The sequence below is a fragment of the Mytilus californianus genome, unplaced genomic scaffold (genome assembly GCF_021869535.1).
Source record: "Mytilus californianus isolate M0D057914Y unplaced genomic scaffold, xbMytCali1.0.p SCAF_13, whole genome shotgun sequence".
Classification (NCBI taxonomy): Eukaryota; Metazoa; Mollusca; class Bivalvia; order Mytilida; family Mytilidae; genus Mytilus; species Mytilus californianus.
The window spans coordinates 35177981-35205696 of record NW_026262615.1 but is presented as its reverse complement, the minus strand read 5'-3'; the positions used below and the strand labels follow the sequence as shown (position 1 = coordinate 35205696).

General features: G+C 32.3%; 1 protein-coding gene and 1 long non-coding RNA gene across 2 annotated transcripts; one reads left to right on the top strand and one right to left on the bottom strand.

Annotated features, from left to right (window-relative positions):
- Positions 1-282: 282 nt before the first annotated feature.
- LOC127723556 (uncharacterized) lies at positions 283-27393 on the bottom strand. Its single transcript, XM_052230230.1, has 6 exons — positions 27335-27393; positions 14816-14944; positions 13659-13686; positions 11586-11792; positions 1460-1575; positions 283-720 (listed from the first exon to the last, which is right to left on the bottom strand). Exons 2-6 carry the CDS (start codon positions 14936-14938, stop codon positions 598-600), a joined length of 597 nt encoding a protein of 198 aa, XP_052086190.1. The 5' UTR covers positions 14939-14944; positions 27335-27393; the 3' UTR covers positions 283-597.
- LOC127723560 (uncharacterized) lies at positions 17732-25443 on the top strand. The gene is made up of 3 exons (XR_007992124.1): positions 17732-18888; positions 19730-19825; positions 23742-25443. It is a non-coding gene; the product is annotated as an uncharacterized LOC127723560 (long non-coding RNA).
- Positions 27394-27716: the final 323 nt, after the last annotated feature.

The following is a 27716-nucleotide window of genomic DNA, read 5'->3' as shown; positions in this document are numbered from 1 at the left end:
GCCCCAAAATGACACAGGTAAAACAACTCAAACGAAAAAAAAAAAAAAAAAAAAAAACTAACATCCTGATGTGTTATTCCTTTTACGTTTATTGTTTTTTTTACACAAACCGGTTGATTGTTTTCTAGTTTGAATATTTTTTTACATTTGTAAAACATTTTATAGCTTACCATGTGGTATGAGTTTTGTTCATTTATGCAGACCAAACGGTGACTATTAGTTGTTTATTTCTACGTAATGTGTGCTTATCGCATCTTCTTGAAGGAATTGAAAGTCGTGATATGAAAGCTTGTATTTATTGATTACACCAATAACAAAACTTCTTTAAACATGTAAACTTATAAAAAAAAAAGCAACATATGAATTAGCTTATTTGTCGTTTCTATGTATGTTGGCGTTTGCTTTTGTTGGAGTTCAGTGTTTCTGTTGTTCCGTTGTTTTCTTCTTATAGTTAATGTGTTTCCCTCGGTTTTAGTTTGTTACCCGAATTTGTATTTTCTTAATCGAATTATGACAATGGAACAGCGGTTTACTACTATTGACTTTATTTATAATACATTAATGTTTGATGAAAAATCGATTTTGTAGTCCTTGTTATTACATCTTTGTGACAAGTTTCGTCTTCTTGTATATTTGGTCTCCCATTTTGACCCACATTGGAAGCTTTAACGTTAGGCCTTCCCATTCTTCTGGGTTATCTTTACAAGAAAAAGCGTGTAGCTGAAACAAATTGGGAATATATAAGTTTATAATGAAGTTAGTTGTTCAAGAAAATTAGGATGCCTTTGAGAAATTTGAATAATACACAAATAAACAAAAATGACATAGCTTATAGTGAGTTAGTTGTAAACAGAGGTTATAACATCGGCCAATATATCAAATGTATAATACAAGTCTATTGCACATGACCCTTTTTCGTGAACAATTTTTATAGGGAAGACCCAACGGATTTGAAGCCAATTAAATAAAATGTGTGTGGATTCACTAAACGCAAACAAACAAATAAGGAGAACTTTATGATCATGCAATTTTAGGCTTTATTTTACTGTACTTTAGAGTTACGATCAGTTTGAGGTTCAGGTTAGGTTAGGGTCTGTAAGGGTTACGTGTGTATATGGGACATGGTAAGTCAGGCCTATGGTTAGTGTAGCATATCGATCTATATGAGGTTTGGACCCCTAACGCAACAAAAGGCCAAATGCTAGATCCGAAATTTACAATTTTAGTTCAATTGATATTAAACTCAAAGTTTGAAACTTGAATACGTGTACTTCAAATCATGTGAATTTGAAAGACAGACCAAATTACTGTCTGATACTGAAATTTAATCAACAGTGGTACTAGTCAAGTATAACTGATATGATATATAGAACAGTCCACACGACACTTGTTTCTGGAATAGTATTCGTTAGGTACACTTAGGACTCTACGTTTTTGAAAAAATCATTAAGAAACATACCCGTCTTTCGCCAAGCACTTTAAAAATCTCAATCTCGATCTGTCCTTTACTGCGTAGTTCTAAAATTGAAGCTGCTTCGTCTCTCCAATATTCTACAAATTGTTCTAATGGTATACCTGTCAAAATTGTTTCGATCGTACAACAAAACATATATGGAGCAACAATGAACAGTTTTAAAACTTACAGTATAATCAAAGTATAGCATTCCAATTTGCGTTCATAAATAAGAATTATAGCGTACACATTTTTACACGTATTTGTACTTGATAAACTTAATCATTTTTGTAAAGAACTCCGCTCAAGTCTGTGCTACGGGCCGTCTTAAACTTACAGTGAAGTTGGAGTTTTTTTTTCTCCTTGTTGAAAGCCTCAGTGTGACATTGGGGTGACGAACAGCAATAAAAGTGCTGTTCCTTTGCTTTGTGTGTGTTTTTCCCGTGCATGTACTGATTTTGTGTCATGAATGGATACCCCATATCATTTGTTTTCAAAGTTATATTAAGTAATGTTTTGTTTTACCATTCAGCCACAAAGAAGTTGCCTTTGAATGGAATATGTTATCCTTCTGTCCACAAATGACAAATAAGTATAACAGGTGATATGGTAATGTAAAAATAAAAATTAACAATTTTCTGATGTTGACTTTGACATCAACTGCATATAAAATAGAGCAATACAAAATTATATAACTTCAACATGGCGATTAGTCTTAAACGACTAATTTTCAAACTGTTTCTTCGATGACGACAAACTCTCTTACATAGCATACGCGTAGTGCTATGTTATTATCATTAGTTTTCTTTTCAAATATCATATATTTCTGTGTCAAGTGTACTTTATCATATATGTTTAATGTAATGATTATTTTGTATTAGAGAAAAGATCTCCTCTGTTCAATATTTATACCACTTTGCCTCATAATCTTATTAAGAAAAAAATCACACACCTTATTAAATGGGCATTTAAAAAGTCAGAATGCGAATATATATGTTCAAACTCTTTTATGTCATTTTTTTAGTAACAGCAAACAAAAGAACTATGTCAAATGGACCTGCGTTGATACTATAACTGCCCTGGAATTTTTACTAGATAACATTTTTGTTCGCTATGGAGATTCCGTATATCGTCAAGTTATCGGAATTCTTATGGGGACAAACTGTGCACACTGGTTTCGGACCCGTTTCTGTATTGTTATGAGTTACAATTTATGACTAAAATCAGCAAAGACCCATCGAAATAACATCTGATACAAAAAATTAATAACACTTTTAGATATTTGGATGATATATTGGCTCTCAATAATGACGACTTCAGTATGTACACTAAAGAGATTTATCCTGCTGAACTGGCATTACATAAAGCTAATACTAACAATGAACACTGCCCTTTCCTGGATCCTGATATCTATATCTGTAACGGGAAGCTCAATACCAAAATTTATGATAAAAGCGATGATTTTTCATTTTTAGATGATGATGTTCCCTTGTCACCATCTTATGGTGTTTATATATCTCAACTTGTTCGATTCGCTCGTGTATGTAACAACGTATTTGATTTTAACGAAAGAAATCTCTGTATTACTGAAAAATTATTACACCAGGGTTTTCGATATCACAAACTAGTCAAAACATTTACTAAATTTATCATCGATACAAGGACACCATTCGTAAATATAAATCAACAGGCAGACATCTTATACGTTCAGGTATTTCACATCCATTCTTTTATGGTAATATTCTTAACAAAGCACAAAAATGTCGACATTCACCTCAAAAGCTAACCAAACCTTTAAACAGACTTATACATGAAGTTACGGAACTGTTGTCAGGTCATTAAAGATGGCATATTTTGGTATTAATATTGATTCACTCATAGGGTCATTGCATTGAAAATAAACACATCTATTCTAAAACCAGTTTTTGGCATGATACGGGTTATGTTCTTCTCATATATTGTATGATGGTATGATACTAAACCCCTATCGGGAGGGATTGCGCTTGATTTTCATATGATGAAGACACAATCGTTCAATCAGTTTAATTGAGGTCTGAGACCGCCTGACTTATGAATTGAACTAAGGTGATTAATGAAATCAATCAAAGACTTTCAAATTTCCTTGTTTTTATCTATATACCATAGGGAACAGCATTAAATATACTACATGGTGAGAAGAAGAGAATAAACGTATGGTAATGATTTAATTTTTCACCTTTTGTGCAATTTATTTAAAGACAGCACTAAAAATAGAACATTACACCTACATATAATGAGAACAATTCACTTAGTCGGACAATGTAAATTAATTGTTTGTGTGAGGTGTTGCAATCGGTCATCGAAATTGGACTTTGGACCCTGTGATCACTTGACCATACGTTTACCTATAATTCTAATACATATATAATGTCACTTAGTGAAACACGTCAGCTCTTGGAGGAGAGTAGAAAGATTGTAGAAGAAAATGGGGAGAACCAAATTGTACCTCTACTTTTGAACACCTTTATAAATCTAGTATCAATCATTGATAAAAGATTGCAGTCGGTAGAGAAAGTCATTGGCAAATTTGGTGACATAAAAAATATTATTACATCTCTGACAAGTCGAGTTATTACTACTGAGAAGGGCTTAAAATCATGCCAAGGTAAAATAACTGAACTTGAAAACAACATACAAGGAGTAGGGAATTTATTTGACAACCTAAAATCTCAATGTGATAAAAACAAGAGCCTCAACAACAAGAATACCAGTGAAATTGATAAAGCAAATACAAGCATTAATAAGGTTTCCAAAGACATTTCTGAAATAAAATCACAAGGTAGAACTTCGACTGATTGTAACTGCCAAGGTGAACTAGAAAAGCTTAAGGAAAGAGTGCTGGACTTACATTGTCGGTCTATGAAGAACAATCTTATCTTTACTGGTCTTTACGAGGTTAGAGATGAAAACACAGAAGAATTTCTCCGAGATTTCCTCTATAATGAAATTGGTATTGATTACAAAATTGAATTTGGTAATGTCCACCGTTTTGGACGCAGTCAACGTGGTATGAGACCAATCGTTGCACGATTCATATATCAATACGATTTGCAGTATGTGCTAGATAATGCCTACAGGTTACGAAATACTAGATATGGTATCAAACAGCAGTTTCCGAAAGAAATAGAAGACAGGAGGAAGCAATTGTATCATATCATGAAGGAAGCCAAGTACAATAGACGAAATGTGAAACTTGTACGCGACCGACTCTATATCGACAATGAACTGTATGAGATACACGATGACATCGACACATTTGACCGCCATAGCCATCCGGAAGAACGTAACGATGCCCCGCATATTAACGAACAGTCAACGCCAAACTCACAAGGGGATCGCAGATCCATGAAACGGCCTCGAACCAGCTCAACCCCTTCACGCATTTAGGAGCGCCGAGGAGTACACCACCTTGAGACGTCGAACTTAAATCATAAACTTGGTGCTACATTTAGAAAAATTGACAATGTAAATAATACTAGTGTAATTAACGATGTTCGTATTGAAAATAGTGATCTTACATTTGATTTGTCTAGTTGTAATATATTTAGTGGGCAACACTATAATGTAATAAACACATGTACTAATGATTATAATACAATAGATATATCACCTAGTAATATACATGTAGGGGGTAATACATGTATTGATGAAATATATGATCAGATTGATATGATTTTTAATGTAAATGTTGAGATTGAAAATGCAAAGATTTTAGATGATGAGAGCCCAAGCCATTCTCTAAACAGTGAATCTTTGGATCTGTCTCAGGAAAAAACTACAAATATTCAAACCATAAACCTTATTTACATAAATTGTTGTGGCCTAAAACATAAGTTACAATACCCAGAATTTATTACAAAAACATGATATTTTATGCTTTGTCGAGTCCAAAACTGACGATATGGACGAAATTTGTATACCGGATTATAAGGTAAAAGCCAAAAATAGACGTAAGATATCTAGAGTGAAGTCCGGTGGTATTGTACTCGGGTATAGGGAAAATATTTCGAAAATATTTCGAATTGTATCCAAGAAATTGAGACAAATAGTAAATTTGTTCTATGGTGTAAGATTTCAAGACTATTCAAAGACGGGGACGTTATCCTCGGTGTTGTGTACATACCACCAGAATACACTGCTTATTCATCACCTGATGCTTTCGGTGAAATTGAAAGCGAGTACCTAGAACTCTCATCCATATATGAAAATATATTTATGGTCGGGGATTTTAACGCCCGCACGGCCAGTGAGAAAGATTATATTTTTATTGACGAAAATGATAAGAATAATGAGTTAGAAGGTGTATCTATTAATGATGTATGTAACCTAAACCTTTTTAATATACCCATTGATCGTAATAGTATGGACAAAGGGAAAAACCGTTACGGTAATCAATTACTTGAGTTATGTAAATGTAACAGCTTATTTATTATGAATGGCAGACTAGGTACTGATAGAGTTGGAAAATTTACCTGTAGAAACGCAAGTGTAGTAGACTACTGTTTATGTAAGGTTAATTTCATTGAAAACATTATTAATTTGAACGTTTTAGAATTTTCTCATTTGTACTCAGATGTACATTGCCCTTTGTATATATGTTTGAATTGTAATCAATCTGTAAATGAAGACATTGAACAGAACAATTTCATTAGTCAATCATATAAAAAAGTTAATAAATGGGATCATGAAAAGAAACCTGAATTTAGAGAGAATTTAAATTTTGAAAAACTAGACAGTTTATTACATGATTTAGTAAATGTAAATTTGGAAAGTATTAATGATGACATGATAAACTCTTTTGTGAATGAGATCGGATTAATCCTAATAGAATCCGCAAGGGAGACTTTAGGAACAAGATCAGACAAGCCAAAAAAACGAGCATCCAAAAACAAGGGAGATAAACCTTGGTTTAACCTTGAGTGTAAATTTGAGAGACAGAATTATAGAAAATTTAAGCGCAAGCTGAAGGCAAGGCCTTCGCCTTTATTATCTAATAAAGTTAAAGAATCTGAGAAAAGATATAAAAAGGTCATGGACAAGGCTATAAAAAAACATAAAAAAGATATGACTCGAAAATTAAAAAATCTTAGATCTCAAAACACCAAAGAGTATTGGAAAATTTTGAACCAACGTGAATATTTAAAACAACCGAATATTAATTTTGAGGATTTACTCAACTTTTTCAAAGAGCTACACTCAGGTAACTTAGATCCAATTGACTTGCCAACTTATGATACAAATTTGATGAGTGAACTGAATGATAATTTAAATAGTCCAATTACGAAAGAAGAAATATTAAAATGTATTAAGAATTTAAAAAATAACAAAGCTTGTGGTGATGATATGATTATTAACGAATATATTAAGACTTCTGGCGATTTTTTTATTGATGTTTATTCTGCATTGTTTAACTTGATTTTTAGAACTGGAATAATACCAGTATCTTGGGTGATTGGAACGATCAAGCCATTTTATAAAAACGAAGGCAATAAGTTTGATCCTAAAAACTATAGACCCATTACTATTGTAAGTTGTATGGGTAAATTATTTACAGCTATTTCAAGTAATAGACTTTCAAGGTTCTCTGATGAAGTTTTACTACTTAATGAAAATCAGTGTGGATTCCGAAATGGTTACTCAACTTGTGATTGTATCTTTACACTACACTCTTTTTTTGAAATTTTGAAATTAAAAAAGAAAAAAATGTTCTGTGCTTTTGTCGATTTTGAGAAAGCATTTGATACAGTGACTAGAGATGCTTTATGGTATAAGATGCTGTAAATAATAGTAATGGTTATATGTATAAAATTATTCATAACATGTATGATGATATAAAATCATGTTTGTCATACAATGGTGAGAAATCTGATTATTTTCCAAGTAACATTGGTCTACGCCAAGGGGAGAATTTATCCCCTTTTCTTTTTTCGCTTTTTTTGAACGATTTGGAAGATTTCTTTTGTAAAGGGAATTTGATAGGCTTAAAAACTATATCAGATGCCCTAGAAGACGAACTAAACTTATATGTTAAACTGTTTGCAATTCTCTACGCAGACGATACTGTTTTAATGGCTGAATCAGCCACAGAACTTCAATTACTATTAGAAAAATTTGAATCATATTGTAATGTTCGGAAAATGAAAGTCAATGTAGACAAGACTAAAATCATGATTTTTTGTAGTGGTAGACAACCTGTTTACCCTAAATTTAATTTTGGTAACTCTGACTAAAAATGGCTCATTTAAAGCAAATAAGAAGCATCTTGCAGAAAAAGCAACGAGAGCAATGTATGAAGTTATCAAAAAAGGTAGAAAGCATGGCTTATCAATAAGCTGTCAATTAGATTTATTTGATAAATTGGTTAAACCTGTTTTACTTTACGGCTGTGAAATTTGGGGATTTAGAAATAATGATATATAAGAAAGAGTTCATTTGAAATTTTGTAAACTTCTACTCCATCTAAAATCTTCCACCACGAATTGTGTTATTTATTGAGAATTAGGACGTTATCCTATTAGCTTAGATATCAAAATTCGCATGATTTCATACTGGGCAAAGTTGATTTTTAGCAAACCCGGTAAATTATCAACAATAGCATACAAATTAATGTTTAGTTTATCTCATGGAAATAATGTTAAATTTTATTGGATGAAATGTATAGAATCTATTCTAAATGATACTGGTTTATCTTATGTATGGTTAATTCAAACTTGTATAAATGAAATTTGGTTAAAGACTGTTGTTAGAACATCTCTCCAAGATCAATTTAAACAAACATGGTACTCAGATATTCAAACGAACTCAAAAACATTAAATTACCGCCTTTTTAATGAACTTTTCGGATTCGAAAAGTATTTAGATATTTTGGAACCCCGTGATATTTATACTTTATGTCAATTAAGACTAATTAACCACAGATTACCGATAGAAAGTGGTAGATGGAAAAAAATTCAGAGAGATAAAAGAATATGCGGACTCTGTGACTTAAAAGATCTTGGAGATGAATTCCACTATGTAATGAATTGTAAATTTATGGCTATAGAAAGACAAAAGTATATTGATAAAAAGTATATTAATAATCCGAATATAATTAAATTTAAGGAAGTAATGAATATAACAAAACAATCATATTTAAAAAAAGCTATGTACATTTATAAGGCATATTAATTCATGTGTGTGTTCTCCTGGCTAAATTCAACTTAGATTTGTAAATAGTGTACATATCATGTTTATTAGGTCTTTCCACTTTTCTGTGGAAAGACCTATTGTATTTGTTCTGATTATTATTATTATTATTATTATTTTTTTCTTCCGCCTAATTTTGTTCTCGCGTAAAATTTTTGTTTCGCAAGATGTCGCTTAGATATTTCTTATATAGTATCATACAGTCAATGCGCTTTTTATTTTCACCCATTCTAAGCCGAACAATTTTCTTTGTAGGAGTTATCTCCCTGAACACTGTTTTCCTTGTGACTGCATCTCCTCCGTAACCGTAAAAGAAAGCGACAAATTTATTTTACCAAATGGCTCGCTATACCCTCAGGATTTTTTGTCCAATTTTGACGGAAGCGATACGAAGACTCCATATGAGAGTTATTTCCCCTAATGCATTTGAAATAAGTGATATGCATTTGTAACTGGTAAACCATAAGTGATAGAGATCTAGGGTCTGTTGATTTGAGGTCCTTGGTCCTAAAGAATAGAAAACTAGGTCAAGGTCAAAGGTCAAGGTCATGTTGTGATTTTTTACATTAAGTTCATATCGCTTCTTCCTAGAAAGAGTTATAGATATCGACAAAACAATTTAACCAAAAAGTTTGTCGCGACACGTGTTTACTAGAAATTTTTGGTCGAAATGGTATGCGTCACTTTATTGCAGGGTCAATGTCCCTGTTATGGTCGAATCTACAAATTACTTATCAAAACTTCAAACTTTGCAGCTATCATGTTGTAAATGTTTCTTATCTCAATAATGAACCACAGTCTACCACTACACTCCCCCCCCCCCCTTTTTTCAACTGATTTTTTTTTTAAGTTATCCCATTTCAAAGAAAAGAAGATCGCTTTTAGTCCCGTACATTATACTGTAAAATGCTAATCCTTCTTATGTACAAATTTCTTTCTGAAATAGAAATCCATCCCTGCAAAAATTTGCTCCAATTCATGTATTTTCTGAAATTATTCGATGAGACACGTGCGGTCCGCTTGATTGCGAAATTAAAATCAATGTATTACTGAAATCCTACAATCAAATTTCTAAACATGCATTAAAATACAAATCTGTGCTCCCGTAAACATGTGTACGTAATATGTATGCGTGATCCGACATCAATGACCTGTACAAAATAAAAACAATAGTTATCGTGTTTCTCTGATCAATACACATGTGCTCTGTTCAACGGTCTCCCCTGAAAAGAAATTAATTTTCTAACTCCAGACATATATATTCGAGCGTCAAGTGACTTCAAAACATCATCACGCGCGTGGACCTAAAATTAGAATAAAACATTCGAGATCCATATCCAAATATGGAAAGTAAAACTTCCAAGACAAAATGTTACTCATTTTTTTTCTTCCTACAAGTTGAAACAAAATGTACACACAACACATAAAAGAAACCATGAAGTATCAGTTCTCGTAGCAAATAGAGAAAATTAGAAAAAAAAAGTAGATGTTAGGATTTTTATTTATTAGGAAATCCTGAAGCTTTCCGTTTGGGAGTGCGGGATATACAAGTACGCAGCCTCGTCAGAATATGAACGTCAAGTCCGATGCCTGGCATAGAGAGAGTGTCATGCAAACTTTCAATCAATCAATCAATCAAACAATCAATCAATCAATCAATCAATCAATCGACCAACCAACCAACCAACCAACCAATCATGTTTCGGAGGGGAAAGACCGTTTAACAATTGTTTTTAAAACAATTGATTTATATTTTTAATTTATAACTGTACTATTTATTACATGTAACTTCTGTATACCATTGTATTGACGAAGGTTTGTCAGAATAAAGATATATATAATAAAAGGAGCTGGCATGTCAGTAGCTGCTAGTAGTTCTATGTTAATTTATGTATCATTGTCATTTTGCTTAGTTTCTTTTGTTTCTTATTCTGACATCGAACTCGGACCTCTTTTAAACTAATTTTTACTGTGCGTATTGCTGTGTGTTTGTTTTTTTACATTAGCTAGAGCTATAGGGGGATGGTTGACATCTCACAAAACATGTTCATTTATATGTCTTGGAGCTGAAGCCCCCCTCCGGGCTGTGTTGAAGACCCATTGGTGGCCTTCGGCTGTTTTCTGCTCTTTGGACGGGTTGTTGTCTCTTTGACACATTCCCCATTTCCATTCTCAATTTTATTGTGTCTTATTCATAATTCTTTTTCTTGCTCTGACAATAAAATATGCCTATATCAACATAGAATTAATGGCAACGGTACCAATTACATGATACTAAGATCTAAATACATACGTGAATAAGGAGAGATGTGGGGTAGACGTCGCTTATATGATATATATCTTTTTTCCGTGTTGATGTTACAGAGAGACTTGCAAATACTTCGTCTTTTAATTAATAAATATCACCAATTAATATATTTTTGGAAATGTTTTGAAAAGACTAAACTTGGGGGAACTTCCCGTTTTTTGTTAACGTTTTTTTTTTTAATGTTGTTTAAAGAACAACAAAAAACTCAAATTAAGCATATCAGATGAGTTAAGATTAGTTTTGTTTCTAAACTCAGAATCACAAATTTTAGATACGATAAAATAGTAAGAGAGGATAAACAAACCTTAATCTATCCGATTATCAAACAGTTACAGTGACAGAAGGCAGAGGATCATTTGCTATAGATACAGTCATACAGAGTGGACAATCTATATAAATAAAACAGTTACAGAGGATAAAGAAACAAAAGCTATAGACAAGGCAAAACATGTTTAGAGGGCGTAGACGCTATAGACACACTAACATAGTAGGAACAAAGGACCGTAGTTAACGTGTTGGAAAAAAAAGTACCATTCGATGAGGATTCGGCTAGTAAACAGTCGGGGAAATTTTAATCGCTATGAATACATATTACTTTACCATGATGTTCTAACGTAATGTCAAACCATGACACATATTTTCCTGTCAATTTCCTTGGAGCTGGTCCTGTGAATTTTTCATCAACGCCTAAAATCTTGGCCCAACTTTCATAACAGGATAGTGGTGAACATGTCACGGTAAAGGAACCGGAAGCCATTATTTCAGCAGTAACCCTATTCAGAACTGTAGCATCTTCTACTTCAAAAACTATAAATAAACAAATATATTTTTTTCAACTTCTTCACTCACACAAGCGTGCTCGTACACACACACACACACACATGCATAAGCTATATCTAGCATATAATGAATTGGTAGCGTAGAACAACACAAAAGTAAATGCAAAAAGAATTGATGTAATAAAAATTAATGTAAAAGATTTTATAATTATACAATTGTCTGTTTCATTGTATGTATTTGATTATGCCATAATCATTTTATCTAAATTTGTTTGTTTAAATAAATATTGTCTATAAATAATGTCATTTTTATATAAGTTGTGTGATGTTAAAAAGCGACCAAGAGGTGTTATCAAGTGTGTGAAATACTGAAAACCACGTAATTTTGATTTAAGGAAAAGAAACATAGTTTTGCAGTATGCAATCGTAGAAGTCATACAAATTCAATATAAATTAGAATTAGGAGTAGGAGACTCTAAGGGAACATTACAGAATATAGAATGATAAATCAATATAGAGAGAAGATAATTTAAACTTGACTATTGAATAGATATGCGGTAAAACCCGAAAAAAAATTATTTGACAATGTAATAGCAAAACAAAAAGAGAGGATTAAATGTCCCAAATGGTAAAATATTTATCTAGCATAGCGAGGCGAATTTTTTTTTACAATTGTAAAAATAAATGATGTTTTTTTTCTAGTCAAAAAGGGGGGCGTACTGGATATGCCATTGACAAAAATATGAAATAACACTTTATAAATTTAAAGCGTCCGAAGAGTGTATCTGGATGATCTGTAACTGTTGTATATAGTTGAAGATTTTTCGAGCGAACTGAGCTAGCTATATTTTGAAAATTTTGAATATTTGGGGCTAAAATATTTCTGTTCATGTATAATAAGGCAATATTATTTATTTCCAACTTAATGTAGGCCAGAATATTTAGTTCGAAAACCTGTTGATTCTCCTTCAGAATCAAATTTCCGTCAATTTGATGACGTTAAACACGAAGTAGCCATTAGAAAAATATACCAGAAGTTAAATTTTAAGCAATCAAAATGGTGACGAATTCGAATATTTGGTTTAATGAATATTGATTTGAGAACTTGTAAAATCTTGTTAAACACCGTCGCATGCTCATGGTCAAGAGCCTTTCTCAGGTGTACATGTAGAACCTCGTTATCGATGGTCTTTTGTCGTATCTAAATGTATTTTCTTTTCATTTTAGAGGAATAATTTGTTGGTGCATCTTGCGATCTGTGATGGTTTCTATAGACATATTCGCTATTTTCCTAGACTCGGGGCGATTTTGAGCTTGGTAGTATATATATATAACAGACATCTGTTTAGTGTTGTGAACTGTGTTTTGACCTCAAGATCTCTTTTTTATGCGGAGGAGGTTACCGGCAGCCGAGTGTTCTAATTAGTTCATATACAGTGCACATTAGCTTTTTGAGTTTGAACTCCGCTCATGACGAGGTGTTCTAACATTGGTTCGACGTGAGTACTCCGGCTTCCTATACCAATATAAACTGTTCGCTATGATATAGAAAAAGGCGCTTTAGGTTTCATAAAAAAAAACAACAAAAAAACAAACAAAGTAATACACTGATTGTATGACAGGGTGGGTGTGTGTATGTGTGTGTGTGTGTGTGTGTGTGTGTGTGTTTGGTTATCTTTCAGAAGCTATTCATAATGTAAATGGCAATCTTTTTTACTTTATTCTTTAAACTGCTTTAATTGAAAAACGGATTCTTTAGAAACAAACAACATTTCATAACCGGATTTGTTGTAACTATTTTACATTGGAATGTTTAAACCATCAAAACTTTGTTATGTATACAGGTAGTTATATGTAATTAGAAAGGTATAACCATAACATTTTCAGGACTTACTTGCAACAATTTTTGGTTCTCCAATAACCTGAAAGTATTTGATATACATATTTTTTTTTAATTTTCAATCATGACGTTCACCATTATGATAAGACTTAAATTTATACGTTTGTAGCATATAATTATGCTTAATCATCATAACATGAAGTAATATTATGAACTTCTTTTCGCTTAATATTTTCCATAATAGAAATTAAACATTTTATGTTCTTCTAAATAACTGAATAAGCACAACTTTTAGCAACAATTTGAAATATAAAATTAATCAAAATTGAAGATAAACAGAAAACACCAACACGAAGAGACCCCAAGGGTTGACTGGATCATTGCAATATGGTCATCCCTATGATTTCCTCCGTTTCGGCAGTAAAACCCTTGCATAAACGGGGCTGAGTGTGATGTTTTAATATGCAGCCACATCTTGATAGAATGTGGTCGTTAAATCCGATGTCTCGTATAGGTAGATTGTCATTCTCTCTGCACGTTACAGAATCTTTGCAACAAATCTCTGAAGTGGCCTATTGCAAGGCAAGATTTTCTGATCTTTTTTAACATACAATATTTTCCCACAGTCAGTCAAAATTTCTCGCCCTTCAACCCGGTAGACAACTTCCTTGCAAATCCTACCTATTGTATGAATTGTAACTGTCTTCTCGTCCTGAACTTGCATTAAATATTTGCCACTGAATGTTTAAGAAAACAACAATCAATGAAGCAATCAAAACAAAAAACAATAACAAGAATAATAGTTCACAAAACACCACTCTCAAAAACAAGAAATAAGGACAGGGCAGAACCAATTTGTCGTTTGTAGACATTATCTTTTTTATTGATTTTTTTTTTTTTTTTTCGGTGGAAAGGGGGGGAGGTGTCAATGATGTCAGTCTTTATTGGCGAATAATTTGTTATTGTCTCCTTTTTATTCGTATTCACCACGTTAAACTCAAACATATTAACCTCTGTATGTCTTCTAGTTATAATAGTTGTCTCATTGGCTTATCATATAAAAGTAAAAATAAATCGACTGTCCTTAATTTTTCTGATTTAATTCTTGTAGCTTCCCTGTTTCCTACTACGTGCTGGGGAAGCCACAATATCTTTTTTTGTGAAATAAACATATTGTATAACGCTAGTTTTCTAACATTATTACATCTTACCCTAAATTTGAATATTGCTTGGTCAGCGATGGCACAGCTAGCTTCAGATAGGAGTGGTTCAATATATACCGCAGTATCATTCTTTATTTCAACTGACATGAAAAATTGCATGAGCCCAGACATCACTACCTAAAAATAAAACGTAATTGAAGTACTTAGAGAATTGTTTTTTTTTCAAATGAGTAAATAGAAATATGGAGTCTGTGTCAATAACAAACAACTTAATCAACCAAAATAATCAAAAGGCAAGTTCAAAATAAAAAAAAAAAAACTAGCAATATTTACGTACATATTTTCGGACAGAAAAGACTTTCAAAAATTTATATCTGAATGTAACGTTTGTATTTTTATTTCAAAGCAATTTGAATATGAAAAATAGAAAAATGAGAAATCTTAATAGTTGGCAATTTTAACTATTCTTGAACACTGGGGTCATCTAATGGGGATTATTTTATAGAGGCAAATGAACTATTTTTGATTCGTTAATTTTCACTGCCTTAGAGGTTTTTTCAATCTCCGTCACCAAATTGATATACATCCTTTACTGTAATGTAGGTAGCACTACAATAACATAGAAGCGGAGCGTGTACGAAACAGGTATTAGATCTGCAACGAAGGTTGCACTCCTACTAGTATCCTCGCAAAAGACGCTTACCAACATGTTCTGATAGAAAATATCGTCTTCAACAGCTTCCTTCATAATTGTTCGTTCTGAATATGGATAGAATATTTGCCACTTGAAGTTAAGCAAACAACAACCAATCAATTATTTTGAATTAATTGATGCGTACCTCCGTGCAACTAACACACAATCTTATCAAACAAACGTTTACTTATTTCATCAAATGGTTCTTTGAAAAATCTGATTGCACATGACTTTATAACGATTTACATAAAGCCTTCTTTTACAATACAACAGGTAATAATAAAACTATTCTAGATACAATGCACACTTACTGGAACTGTACGTGTGATGAGATGAATCAAAGCTGTTACTTTTTTTCTAGTTGACAACATATGTGTACGTTTCAGTTATAACAAATATAAATAGAATTGAGAATGGAGTCTATTGACAGGTCTCTGATGTCAAGATGTAATTCAGAAGATGTTCTAGTTTCACTTTCTTTATCAAAATTTATTACAGAGGATGTTCTAGCCCGAGCCCGGTATCAAGATTGATATAGAAGAGGTTATAACTACACGTCCACTGTCCAGATGTAGTTAAGAAGAGGGCTCCACGCGCGGTGGCCAGATGTAATTCAGAAGAGGTTCTAGCTTTACGTTCTTTATCAAAATGTATTATAGAAGATGTTCTAGCCCTAGTCCGTTATCAAGATTTATTATAGAAGAGGTTCTAGATCCACGTCCGGTGCCCAGATGTAAATCAGAAGAATGCTCTAGCTTTACGTTTTATCAAAATGTATTACAGAAGATGTGCTAGCCCTAGTCCGGTAAGATTTATTACTGAAAAGGTTCTAGCTCCACGTCCGGTGCCAAGATGTAATTCAGAAAAGATTCTATCTTCACGTTCTTTATCACGATTTATTAAGAATAGGTTCTAGCTTCACGTTCTTTATCAAGGCTTATAAAGAAGAGGTTCTATCTTCACGTCCGATATCAAGATTTATTACAGACGAGGTTTTGGCTCCACGTCTATTGTCAAGAATTATTTCAAAAGAGGTTCTTACCCCACGTTCGGTATCCATATGTAATTCAGAAGAGGTTCTAGCTTTACGTTTCTTTATCAAAATGTATCACAGAAGATGTTCTAGCCCTAGTCCGGTATTAAGATTTATTATAGTTCCAGGTCTGGTAATCAGATTTTTTTACAGGAGAGGTTCAAGCTCCATGTCCAGTATACATATTTTTAACATACCCCCGGAATAAGTTTCTAGCTCCACGTCCGGTATCAACATATATTATAGGAGAAGTTCTAGCTACACGTCCGGTATAGAGATTCATTAAAGAAGATGTTCTAGCGCCACGTCCAGTATCTAAATGAATTGCATGAAATGTTCTAGTGCAACTTCTGGTATCAAAATATATTACAGGAGAAGACCTTGCTACATGTCCGGCATCGCTATTTATTACAGAAGTTGTTCTAGTTCCATATCCGGTATCAACATATATTACCAAAAAGGGTTCTAGCAAAATTATTACCAAAGTAGTTCTAGCTTCACGTCCGGTATCAGGATTTATCAAGAATATGTTCTAACTCCACGTCCGATATCAAGATGTAGTACAAAATAGGCTCTTAGGCGCCTTCCGGTATCCATATTTATTACAGAAGAAGTTGAAACTCCACGTCCGGTATCCATATTTATTACAAAAGACATTCAAACTCCACGTCTGGTATTCAGATTTTTTACAGGAGAGGTTCAAGCTCCACGTCCACTATTCAGATTTTTAACATATCCCGGGAATGAGGTTCTAGCTTCAGGTCCGGTATCAACATATATACATGAGAGGTGCTAGCTACACGTCCGTATAATGATTCATTAAGAGCCAATCCGCCAGAAAACCATGCAATATTCAGAAAATCGTCCAAATCGACAATCACAACTTGACAAATTTTTATACATCATCTTAATCCTTGACATAAAATAAAAGAATTTGACCACTTAATTTTTCCCAGAATCGTATCTATTTTTAGTAACAGCCTCATTTGCATAATTCTGTAAATTCATAATGAAACCAAGGAAAAATCCAACTTTTTTATGCCTTTTAAGAATGACCCAGAAGCATATTAAATGGGGTAGTTGAGTTTTTAGAGTAATGTCAGCTGAAACTCATCCATTTTACTATGTTATGATCAATACAAATGAAAATTTAAACGATTTGGCACATTGCCAGGAGCAGGGACACAAAGGCGGGGATTTTCATACATGAATTTACGTGGTTTTCATTCGATTCTATCTTGCAAGACCCATTCCGGATTTGTTTGCAACTTATATCGGTTTTAACTATGGGGTATGTTTTATATCAAAACAAAATATTAAGCTTGGCAAATGACTATTATATGTTAATTTATGCCTTGGAAGAATGGTGATTTTAGTCCCAAATTGACACATTTTGATTTTGATTTTAATTAAATTCTAAACACAATTGGTACTAAAATGGCTCATAAAATCATTCGAACAAGTAAAATCAATTTGTCTGAAAAATGAAATAAGACGTATTTGTACTGCAAGTCCAAAAATCAATAAATTGTCTGAAACCAGGGAGTCCATCTTTTATGCTCTTCCATTGACTTATCTCCCTTGGGTAAGATCTCAAACATGTCAGCTCCCAGTGATGGTTTGGCAGACAAATGTTTACAGTGAAGTTTGTGACTTTAATAATCTAGGATGAGCATGTGGGCTATTCCAGCCTTATACATCTACATATTACAAACTATTTAAGATATCTGAATGCACTAAAGACCAAAATAGCATTTCCAAAAAAAATAATTACTGCCAACATGGCCAAGAAATTTGACAATCATGACAATAATTTAGTGAATAAACATGATAAATATTGATTGGAAAAATAAGTCCATGAACAGCAAAAAGTGTTTTTAGATTTCAACGAGCAAAACAAAAGTATTCTAAATCATTCTTCGTAAAAAAAAAAGTGAGCCAGTGGAACCACCTTGCTCGCACCAAAATTGAGATTGAGAGTGTCAAAACTGCTCTGGCGCACCATCAGTAAATCAACGACACTCTCTCTACGGTAGACTCTACCGTGGTATTGAAACCAGCATTGGTAACCAATTATATTTGTACAGATACAGACTACCATTCATCTACATTTAGGAAGTCTGAATAATACTGAAAACTTAATGGTGTAGAATTTCCAACAGGACTCCTTAATTTATATAAGACAAGGAGTGGTTTATTTTCCCATGGTTGTTACATCATTTTGTCTTTGAATATGCTCGAAGTACAGGGACTTTTATGGAATTCATTGACATGATAGTCAAGCAAGATGTCAACATCTCGTCCAACCCTCTTCCAGCAAAGCCAAAGCTGACCAAGGATCTTCACCCTTTCAAAACAGGCTGTATACAGGACGAGTTATTCCAGTAGGAACAGGTACAAATCTTACAAACAATTTTCATTTGTTCCATATAGTCAATCTGAAATTAGGGGACCAACAATTGATACATTAGCTAGATTAAAAAAAGGGGGAGGTGGGTGTTGAAGGGGCATGTGAATATTCTTTTACACCTGACCTATTTCTAATGGCAAAGTGCAAGCAAATAATATATATCCGTATATACATTGTTCTGTCTTGGGACCATTTGATTAAAAAAGCAAGGGGGAGGGTTAGAATGGTCAAAATATGTATGTCCTTGTCAGCTTAGGACAGAATTTTAATTTTCAAGCTATTAACCAGGGTACAATATATATTTATTTTCTGCTTTAAAAAATCAATTTATAGACCAGAATCATGATCATGATGATAATAATCAAAATCTATTTCAACATATTCAACGTTTAGCAGGTCAGGTTTTTATTCTCTTCCGCTAAGTTATATTTTCAGTTCTTACTGGAAGTTGATCAGCTCTTTGTGTACTAAAAAAAGTTTTATCTCGTGGAAAAGCCTCCTACAAATACATGTTTTACATACAACAAACTGTACATGTAACACTAGACAACTTTATCCAGAGAATAATATTTTTTTAATGAACTAATAGGCCATGGAGACTAAAAAAATCAAAAGCATTGCAAACTTTTGTAAGGTTCAATTTTAGGACCCTACATGTACATGTATGTAGATTACTTATAGAGCCCTTTTTAAAAGAAAAAAACATACATTTAAACTACATGCACAGTGATGCTACACTACCCTACATTTCCTGTCTGATATATTTTATTTCATGTAAAACAAAATTGAAGAATTATTTTATAGTTTAACACTTTTTATTTGTAGGGCTATATATATGCAAGCAATGCTCAATTAAGATGAATTTTTGTAAAAGTGACAATAGCCAGGTCAAACTAAATACATGTATAGAAGAAGATATTGGTAAGTTATTATTAACTTATATATTAATTTAACTGTTTGTATAACATGGTAATCATACAAAGTATATGTAATCACTTATATAATAACATAATTATACAATTACATGTTATACATTTGTACATCAGTTTTATTAAACAGGTCTTTGTTAACTTGGTTTTCCCGTTGAAAAATCACTTTGCTAATTTTAATTTGTAGTACTATATTGGGCGGCTCCTATAGTTTCCATTCAATAACTAACAATGACTAATGAACTGTTCATACATTCCATTTCAATTATTTTATTTATTAATACGTATTACTTTTACTGTTAAGTCTGTATTTTGTGATATCCATTTTACGTGACTGTATTTATGTATCCTGTCATACTATGAACGACAAAATTATTTTATGTCTACCTGTACGAATTTCAAACGCGCGATTTTACGCCAGTACTTAATTAAAACCTTCCATCCTTTATGGGTGGATTTTTCATAGATATATAAAATAGTATAATATAAGCAAAATGAGGATGTTAAATTTGATGTACATGTATGCCTTTTTGTGCTTCTTCGTTACATTTGTTTGTTTTTATAGTGATTAAGATGATAACACAATGTTGACTGCTGTACCCCTATTTTTTACAATTTTACCTATTGTGTCTGTTTGTTTTGTTCATGCATCGTTGTCAATATAATGGAATTTGATGCGACTGTCATACAAGTGAGAGGTTTATTATCTAGCTATAAAACCAGGTTCAATCCACCATTTTCTACATAAGAAAATGCCTGTACCAAGTCAGGAATATGACAGTTGTTATCCATTCGTTTGATGTGTTTGAACTTTTGATTTTGCCAATTGATTGGGGACTTTCCTTTTTGAATTTTCCTCTGAGTTCAGTATTTTTGTGATTTTACTTTTTCAAATATAAAAGGGGGAGATTTTTATTGGTACTTTTGAAGATATTTCAATTGTTCGATTAATTGATTGGTTGTTGGTAATGCTAATGTCCAATGGCAAATAGTTCATGCATGTTTAGGACAAGAACAAATTAAAATAAATACATTATTTGGGTTCTTAATATGCTAAATCTAACAATGTATTTAAATAATTTAAGATGTTGCAATTGGGCCCCATTTTAAATTGGTTCACATTGATTTCAAAATGGTCCAAAAATTTTTTTTCTTATTTCTACACAACTTGAAATCTTGAGGTTCTTTTGATATACAAAATGCAAATGTTTTAAATTTAGATTTTTAATTTTGGTCCGGTTTTCAAATTTGTCCACATTTTAAAGTCCAAAGGGTCCAAATTTTAACTTAGTTTAATTTTAACAAAACTTGAACTCTAATTACAATGAATTAGGGTTCTTTGTATGATAAATAGAAATAATCAAATATCCTGAATATAAATATGTACTTAGATTTATGATTTTGGTCCCAGTTTTCAAGTTGGTTCAAATGGGGTCCATAATTTAACTGTGTTTGATTTCAACAATAATTTTAAAGATGCTGATTCAGCCTGAATCTAACCTGTATTTAGTTTTTGGGCCCTATTATGAAATTGGTTTACATTGAGGTCCAAAGGGTCCAAAATTAAACTAAATTTTAAATCTTAATTTGATCTTGGGGTTCTCTGATATGCTGAATCTATTAAACTTTATCTTTATACCATATTTATTCTGTGTTAGAAACCTATTCTTTGCACAGTATTGCGCAATAGCAAGAAATATCCATTAGCACAATATTGCGCAATAGCAAGAAATTGTCAATTGTACAGTATTGCGCAATTTTTTCCCTTATGCATTGAAAATTGTGAAACAGACCTATATGCTGATGACACCACTCTTCATAAATCAGGGAAAAACATAGAAAATATACATGATGATGTTCAAGAAGATTTATACAGGGTTGAAGAGTGGTGCAAAATGAATAACATGTTCATTAATGCAAACAAAACAAAATGTTTGGTTACTGGAACAAAGCAGAAACTATCAATTCAGACTTATCAACCAAACTTGATAATAAATTCAAAAGTATTACAAAATTCTTCATGTGAAAAATTATTAGGTGTTAAAATTGACAGCACACTTAGCTGGAGAAATCAAATTGACCAAGTTTGTGCTAACATATCATCCAGAATATACCTTCTTTCTAAAATAAAGAAATTTTTAGATATAAATGCAAGGAAAACATATTACAATGGGTATATTCTGCCCCTGATTGACTACTGCTGTATTATTTGGGGTGAATGTAAAAATGAAGGGATAACAAGAATTTTAAAACTCCAAAAAAGGGCAGCAAGATTAATTCTAGATGCAGATCCTTTATCCCCCTCAGCCCCCTTATTTAAAGAACTTGGGTGGATGACAGTTGACAATAGAATCAAATACCACAAATATTTACTTCTATATAAATGTATGCATATGGAAGCTCCAATGTACCTAGTTCAAAAGTTTAAACTGAAATCAGATAATAATCCTTACTCCTTGAGAGGTGTCACTCAAGGTAATATGATAGTTCCTAAGCCAAAAGCTGAGCTATTTAAGAAATCTTTTGTTTATTCTGGATCAGTGTTATGGAATGGACTACCACACAAAATGCGTAAAGCTCAAAACACTTATACTTTTAAACAAAGTATCAAGAAGTACTTAACACAGTCCTGATAAGATTATGTTTTCTACAATGTATTTGTATATTCTTTTATTTTTATTTTTATTTGATTTTTTGACTACATGTGCATCTTGAACAGCCTTATATCTTATCATGTTAGTAATATTACATTGAACTAATTGACTGTAAATTAACTATGTGTAAATATCTGTTTTTGATTGTATTGTAATTTGTATGTGAGGGCCTCAGGGAAGATTAGTTTATTGTAACTAACTGAGTTTACCCTCTTTAAATAAAGAATTTATTATTATTATATTATATTATTATAGCAAGAAATATTCAATTGCACAGTATTGTGCAAAAGAAGATACTTCGTATAAATTGCTTATTTCTTGACCAATTTCAATGGGGTTTTATTCTTGAATTCTTGGGGTTCTTTAATATGCTGTATCTAACCGTGTATTAAGTTTTTGGATTTGGGGCCCCGTTTTTTAAATTGGTCCACATTGAGGTCCAAAGGGTCCAAAATTAAACTTTGTTTGGTTTCATCAAAAATTGAATTATTGGAGTTCTTTGATATGCCTAAGCCTACCGTGTATTTAGATTCTTAATTTTTGGTTCCGTTTTCAAATTGGTCTACATTAAGGTCCAAAGGGTCCAAAATTAAACTAAGTTTGATTTTAACAAAAATTGAATTCTTAGGGTTCTTTGATATGCTGAATCTAAACATGTATTTAGATTTTTGATTATGGGCCCAGTTTTCAAGTTGGTCCAAATCGGGGTCCAAAATTAAACTTTGTTTGATTTCAACAAAAATTGAATATATGGGGTTCTTTGATATGCTGAATCTAACCATGTATTTAGATTTTTGATTTTTGGGCCCCGTTATCAACTTTGTCCACATTGAGGTCAAAAGGGTCCAAAATTAAACTTTGTTTGATTTCATCAAAAATTGAATTCTTGGGGTTCTTTGATATGCTGAATCTAACCATGTATTTAGATTTTAAGGTGTGGATAATAACTATTCTGCAAAAATGATTTGGCTTTAGTTGGGAGAATTTTGTAACTGCATCCACTTACAGTAAAAGTTGTCAATTTTATTTCCTGTCAGTGGTATATATGAAATTAAAAAAAAATGTGGTATGATTGCCAATGAGAACAAATGACATAGAGGTAAAGCTATATGTCTTCATACGCCATATGGCCTTCAACAATGAGCAAGACCTATACTGCATATATATTCAGCCATAAAAGGCCCCAAAATAAGAAAATGAAAAAATATGAAAACTAACAACCTGATTTATGTATGTATGTTTTGTGGTTTTCAGATCTAGACTCGCAGCTAACCTTTCTGTCAGTGTCAACAACAACTGATCTTTCACAGCAGTCAACATCAGATTGGGAGACTGATAATGCTTCTAACAGAAACAATTTCAACCAACCAAACAAGCAACAGAAACTTTTCAACTTTAAAACATCAGTTAAATCTTCCATGGGATGTTGTCTCAAAAAATAACAGTTCATCATTTATGGAGATTTTAATGTTATGGTTTTTCTTTTACAAGAAAGTGAATGTACACTTGTTTTATAGTAAAACCTATAGCTGTTCAAGTATAAAAAAACACATTCAACTTTATTGAAATTGGAAGATTCATATGACTTATTTTAATTCTGTTATCTCCGAGGATGTGATGTAGAGCATTATAGGTACAGTAATCTTAACAGCTATCCAATTTCATTCAAAATTCTTTATAAATTTTGCACTGGTATATATAGACTAAGTAATTTGTTTTTCGTCTAGTTATGGGATTTTTTTATACCCCACGCAACGAGTTGCGGAGGGTATAATGTTTTTGACCCGTCTGTCCGTCCATCCGTCAGTCCGTCAGTCCTGTTTCTTGTCATCGCAACTCCTCTCAAACCACACAACAGAATTTCACGAAACCTTTTTAGATAATAAGGACATACTATGAAGTTGTGCACATAGACAGGAAATTACTATTCAAGTCTTTTTCTAGGAGTTACGCCCCTTTGAACTTATTTACTTTAATGTACTACTGCAACAGTTTGTCATCCCAACTCCTCTCAAACCACATGACAGAATTTCATGAAACCTTTTCAGATAATAAGGACATACTACGTAGATGTGCATATCGACAGGAAATTACGATTTAATTTTTTTTCCAGGAGTTACGCCCCTTTGAACTTATTTGCCCAATATACTACTGCAACCTTTTGTCATCGCAACTCCTCTCAAACCACACAACAGAATTTCATGAAACCTTTTCAGATTATAAGGACATACTACGTAGATGTGCATATCGACAGGAAATTACGATTCAATTGTTTTTCCAGGAGTTACGCCCCTTTGAACTTATTTGCCCAATATACTAAGGCAACCTTTTGTCATCGCAACTCCTCTCAAACCACACAACAGAATTTCATGAAACCTTTTCAGGTAATAAGGACATACTACGTTGATGTGCATATCGACAGGAAATTACGATTCAATTTTTTTTCCAGGAATTACGCCCCTTTGAACTTATTTGCCCAATATACTACTGCAACCTTTTGTCATCGCAACTCCTCTCAAACCACACAACAGAATTTCATGAAACTGTGTAGATAATAAGGACATACTACGTCGATGTGCATATTGACAGGAAATTATGATTCAATTTTTTTTTCTGATACATTTTTTTTTTCTGACACTTATTTTATTTCTCCAATGACAATGTTGGGACGTGGGGTATGTGAGCGCGCTCACTAAGGTTCTTTCATTTTAAAAGCATTCATGATTTTCATGTTTGTATTGACCACATTGCAGCAACATAGATATAGGTACCTGGCAAATCTTGCCTTGTTAGCATACTAGGCTCAAAGGGTCATAAAAAAATTTCCATCACTAACTGTCTGTTAAAATCATCTGTTTACAGTTTTCACTTTTAAACCATCATCTTAATAACTTTAGAAGAAGTGTCATACATATATATATATGTATACAAAATTTAAAAACTTTTCAATATATATATAGACAAGATCTAAATACCCAAAATTTTTCTGAAAAATTGGACATAACATCTATGAGCTATTGTCCCTGAAATGTGTAAATTTACAAATTTTCACAGTTTTCTGCTACTATCCGACAACTATATCAATATATTATAAGAATAAATTGCAAAAGTGGTCAGAAGAAACTTTTTTTTTACAGTCTAAACTTATTCTGAATTGTTTAACTTCTAATTTAAATTGATTGCGTTTGAAATATGTGTTTTTTATCGTTTTAGGTGCACAATTTGTCAATACGATCTATTTCAGCTCCTGGGAGCCTCTAGATTTATAATGAATAATTTGTATTTATGTATGATTATTTTCTTAATGTATTAAATGAAACATTAATTATTCTTTTCCATTTGTTGTTATACTTATTTATAAGTCCAGATCCTATCATATGTCAGTAGTTACAAATTAGATGGCAAAATTGAGAAAATTTGAATATGCAGGTTACCCCATTTTGTTGTGGCATATGCCAGACACCAACATTATTTGCCGAGCTTGATATTTTTTTTGATTGGGTATATATAGTTATACTTTGCAAGTAGATATGTTGTTTTACAATAATAAACGGGTCTTGGAGTATTTTGGCTCTGAAAGATGACCAAAATCAGCCATTTTGGACATGTAGCTAAATAAGACATATTGACACAGTTAGATTATACATACACTTAATAGACAGCATTGTTAATTCTATGCATTCTTACACTTAAAGTGATGTATTACTAGGAACAACTATCAAAAAATTATAAATGTTACCATATTTTTTTATTTAAACCAGCGAAATATGCCAAAAAAGGCTTATTTTTGCTGTTTTCGAGCCATTTCATCTGTTAAAAAATGGCGCTCAAAAAATATCCAGATCGGTTTAATATTTTCCCAAAAAAATTTGTGTGGTTATTTACATTACTAAGGTGCACCAATATGCCAAATATGAACTCATTTGGAAAAAGTGACATTCGGACGGTTTTGCATGGTTTTCTGGCAGATTGGCTCTTAAAGAGGATGTTCTAGCGCCACGTCCGGTGTCTTAATGGATTGCATGAAATGTTCTGACGCAACGTCCGGTATCAAAATGTACTACAGGAAAAGATCTTGCTACATGTCTGGCATCGATATTTATCACAGAAGAAGTTCTAGCGCCACGTCCTGTAGCAAGATTTATTACAGAAGATATTCTAAAAGGCCATAGTATATTTATACAATCATATGTGTTTACAATTAAATTGTTCCTTGATATTGACAAAGTCAAAATGAATGTCATATTTTCTCTATGTAAAGTAACGTGTGCAAGGTGTATCATATGATATGTTATCTAGATGTAAGGTCGTGGTAATCTATTTATTTTTTTTCTATTATCTTGCACAATTTTGTTATTGTGTTGATTTTATTACAAAAAGAATGCTTGATTCGAATACTATATCTATTTTACTTTTCATTATTTTTTTAGGAAATTGAATTAGTTGAAAATTATTGCTCTTCTAACAAAACAAGCAGGGAATAACTGTAGTATTTAGGTTGTGTAAAATTAAAAAGTTAAGTAGTGTATTTTTCAATCATTTATAAATTTACACTCATCTTTTTTTTAAGGAATGATAAAAAAAATGTTTAACAGCTTAGTTTTTATCTTACAACAAAAAATTCAATCGTGAAATACAATAGTCGTGGCCTTATAAATATCGTTAAAATGCAAAACATCAATTACCGGAGAGAAAAGGTTGTCCTTGTAACAGGTAGGAATATTAAACCTGTTTTACTAATATTGAGACAAACACTGATGTACCACAGTTTTTTATATCGTGTAAAAATTGTCAAATTGGTTGTATATTGTACATATTTAAAGCATATGTGTATTATTTGTACTTACGAACAGAGCGAGATACGTCCTTGGCGATAATGATATCCTTGTCGTAAAAATTGAAGGAGATATATATTCAAAGTCACGCGGGAAATTCAATTTTAATTTATTTACAAATGTTCTTATCATTTTTTTTTTCAGAAAAGAAGAACGACATGTACGACGTACCTTAACTATTTTTATCAATCTGCTATTGTGTGATGCCTTATCATTAAGTATGATTATTTAACGAGAGAAACACGACGTGCGTTACTAATAGAACAGCTGATCCTTTTTGGTGCACCTTATTCGGCCTTCAGTCTTTTGTTATTAGTGGTGCTCAATATTAAGTCTTTTCGTAGTGTTTTCTATAATGGATTGATAGTCTATGTGTCTTTGTCTTTTGACTATG

Excerpts from the sequence above, each read along its gene's own strand:
- LOC127723556 (XM_052230230.1), bottom strand. The coding sequence starts at position 14,938 with ATGTCTGGGCTCATGCAATTTTTCATGTCAGTTGAAATAAAGAATGAT. Across the intron at positions 1,576-11,585 it reads CATTACGTTAGAACATCATG|GTATACCATTAGAACAATTT; the intron begins GTAAAGTAATAT and ends CAATTTTGACAG. Across the intron at positions 721-1,459 it reads AAGTGCTTGGCGAAAGACGG|CTACACGCTTTTTCTTGTAA; the intron begins GTATGTTTCTTA and ends AATTTGTTTCAG.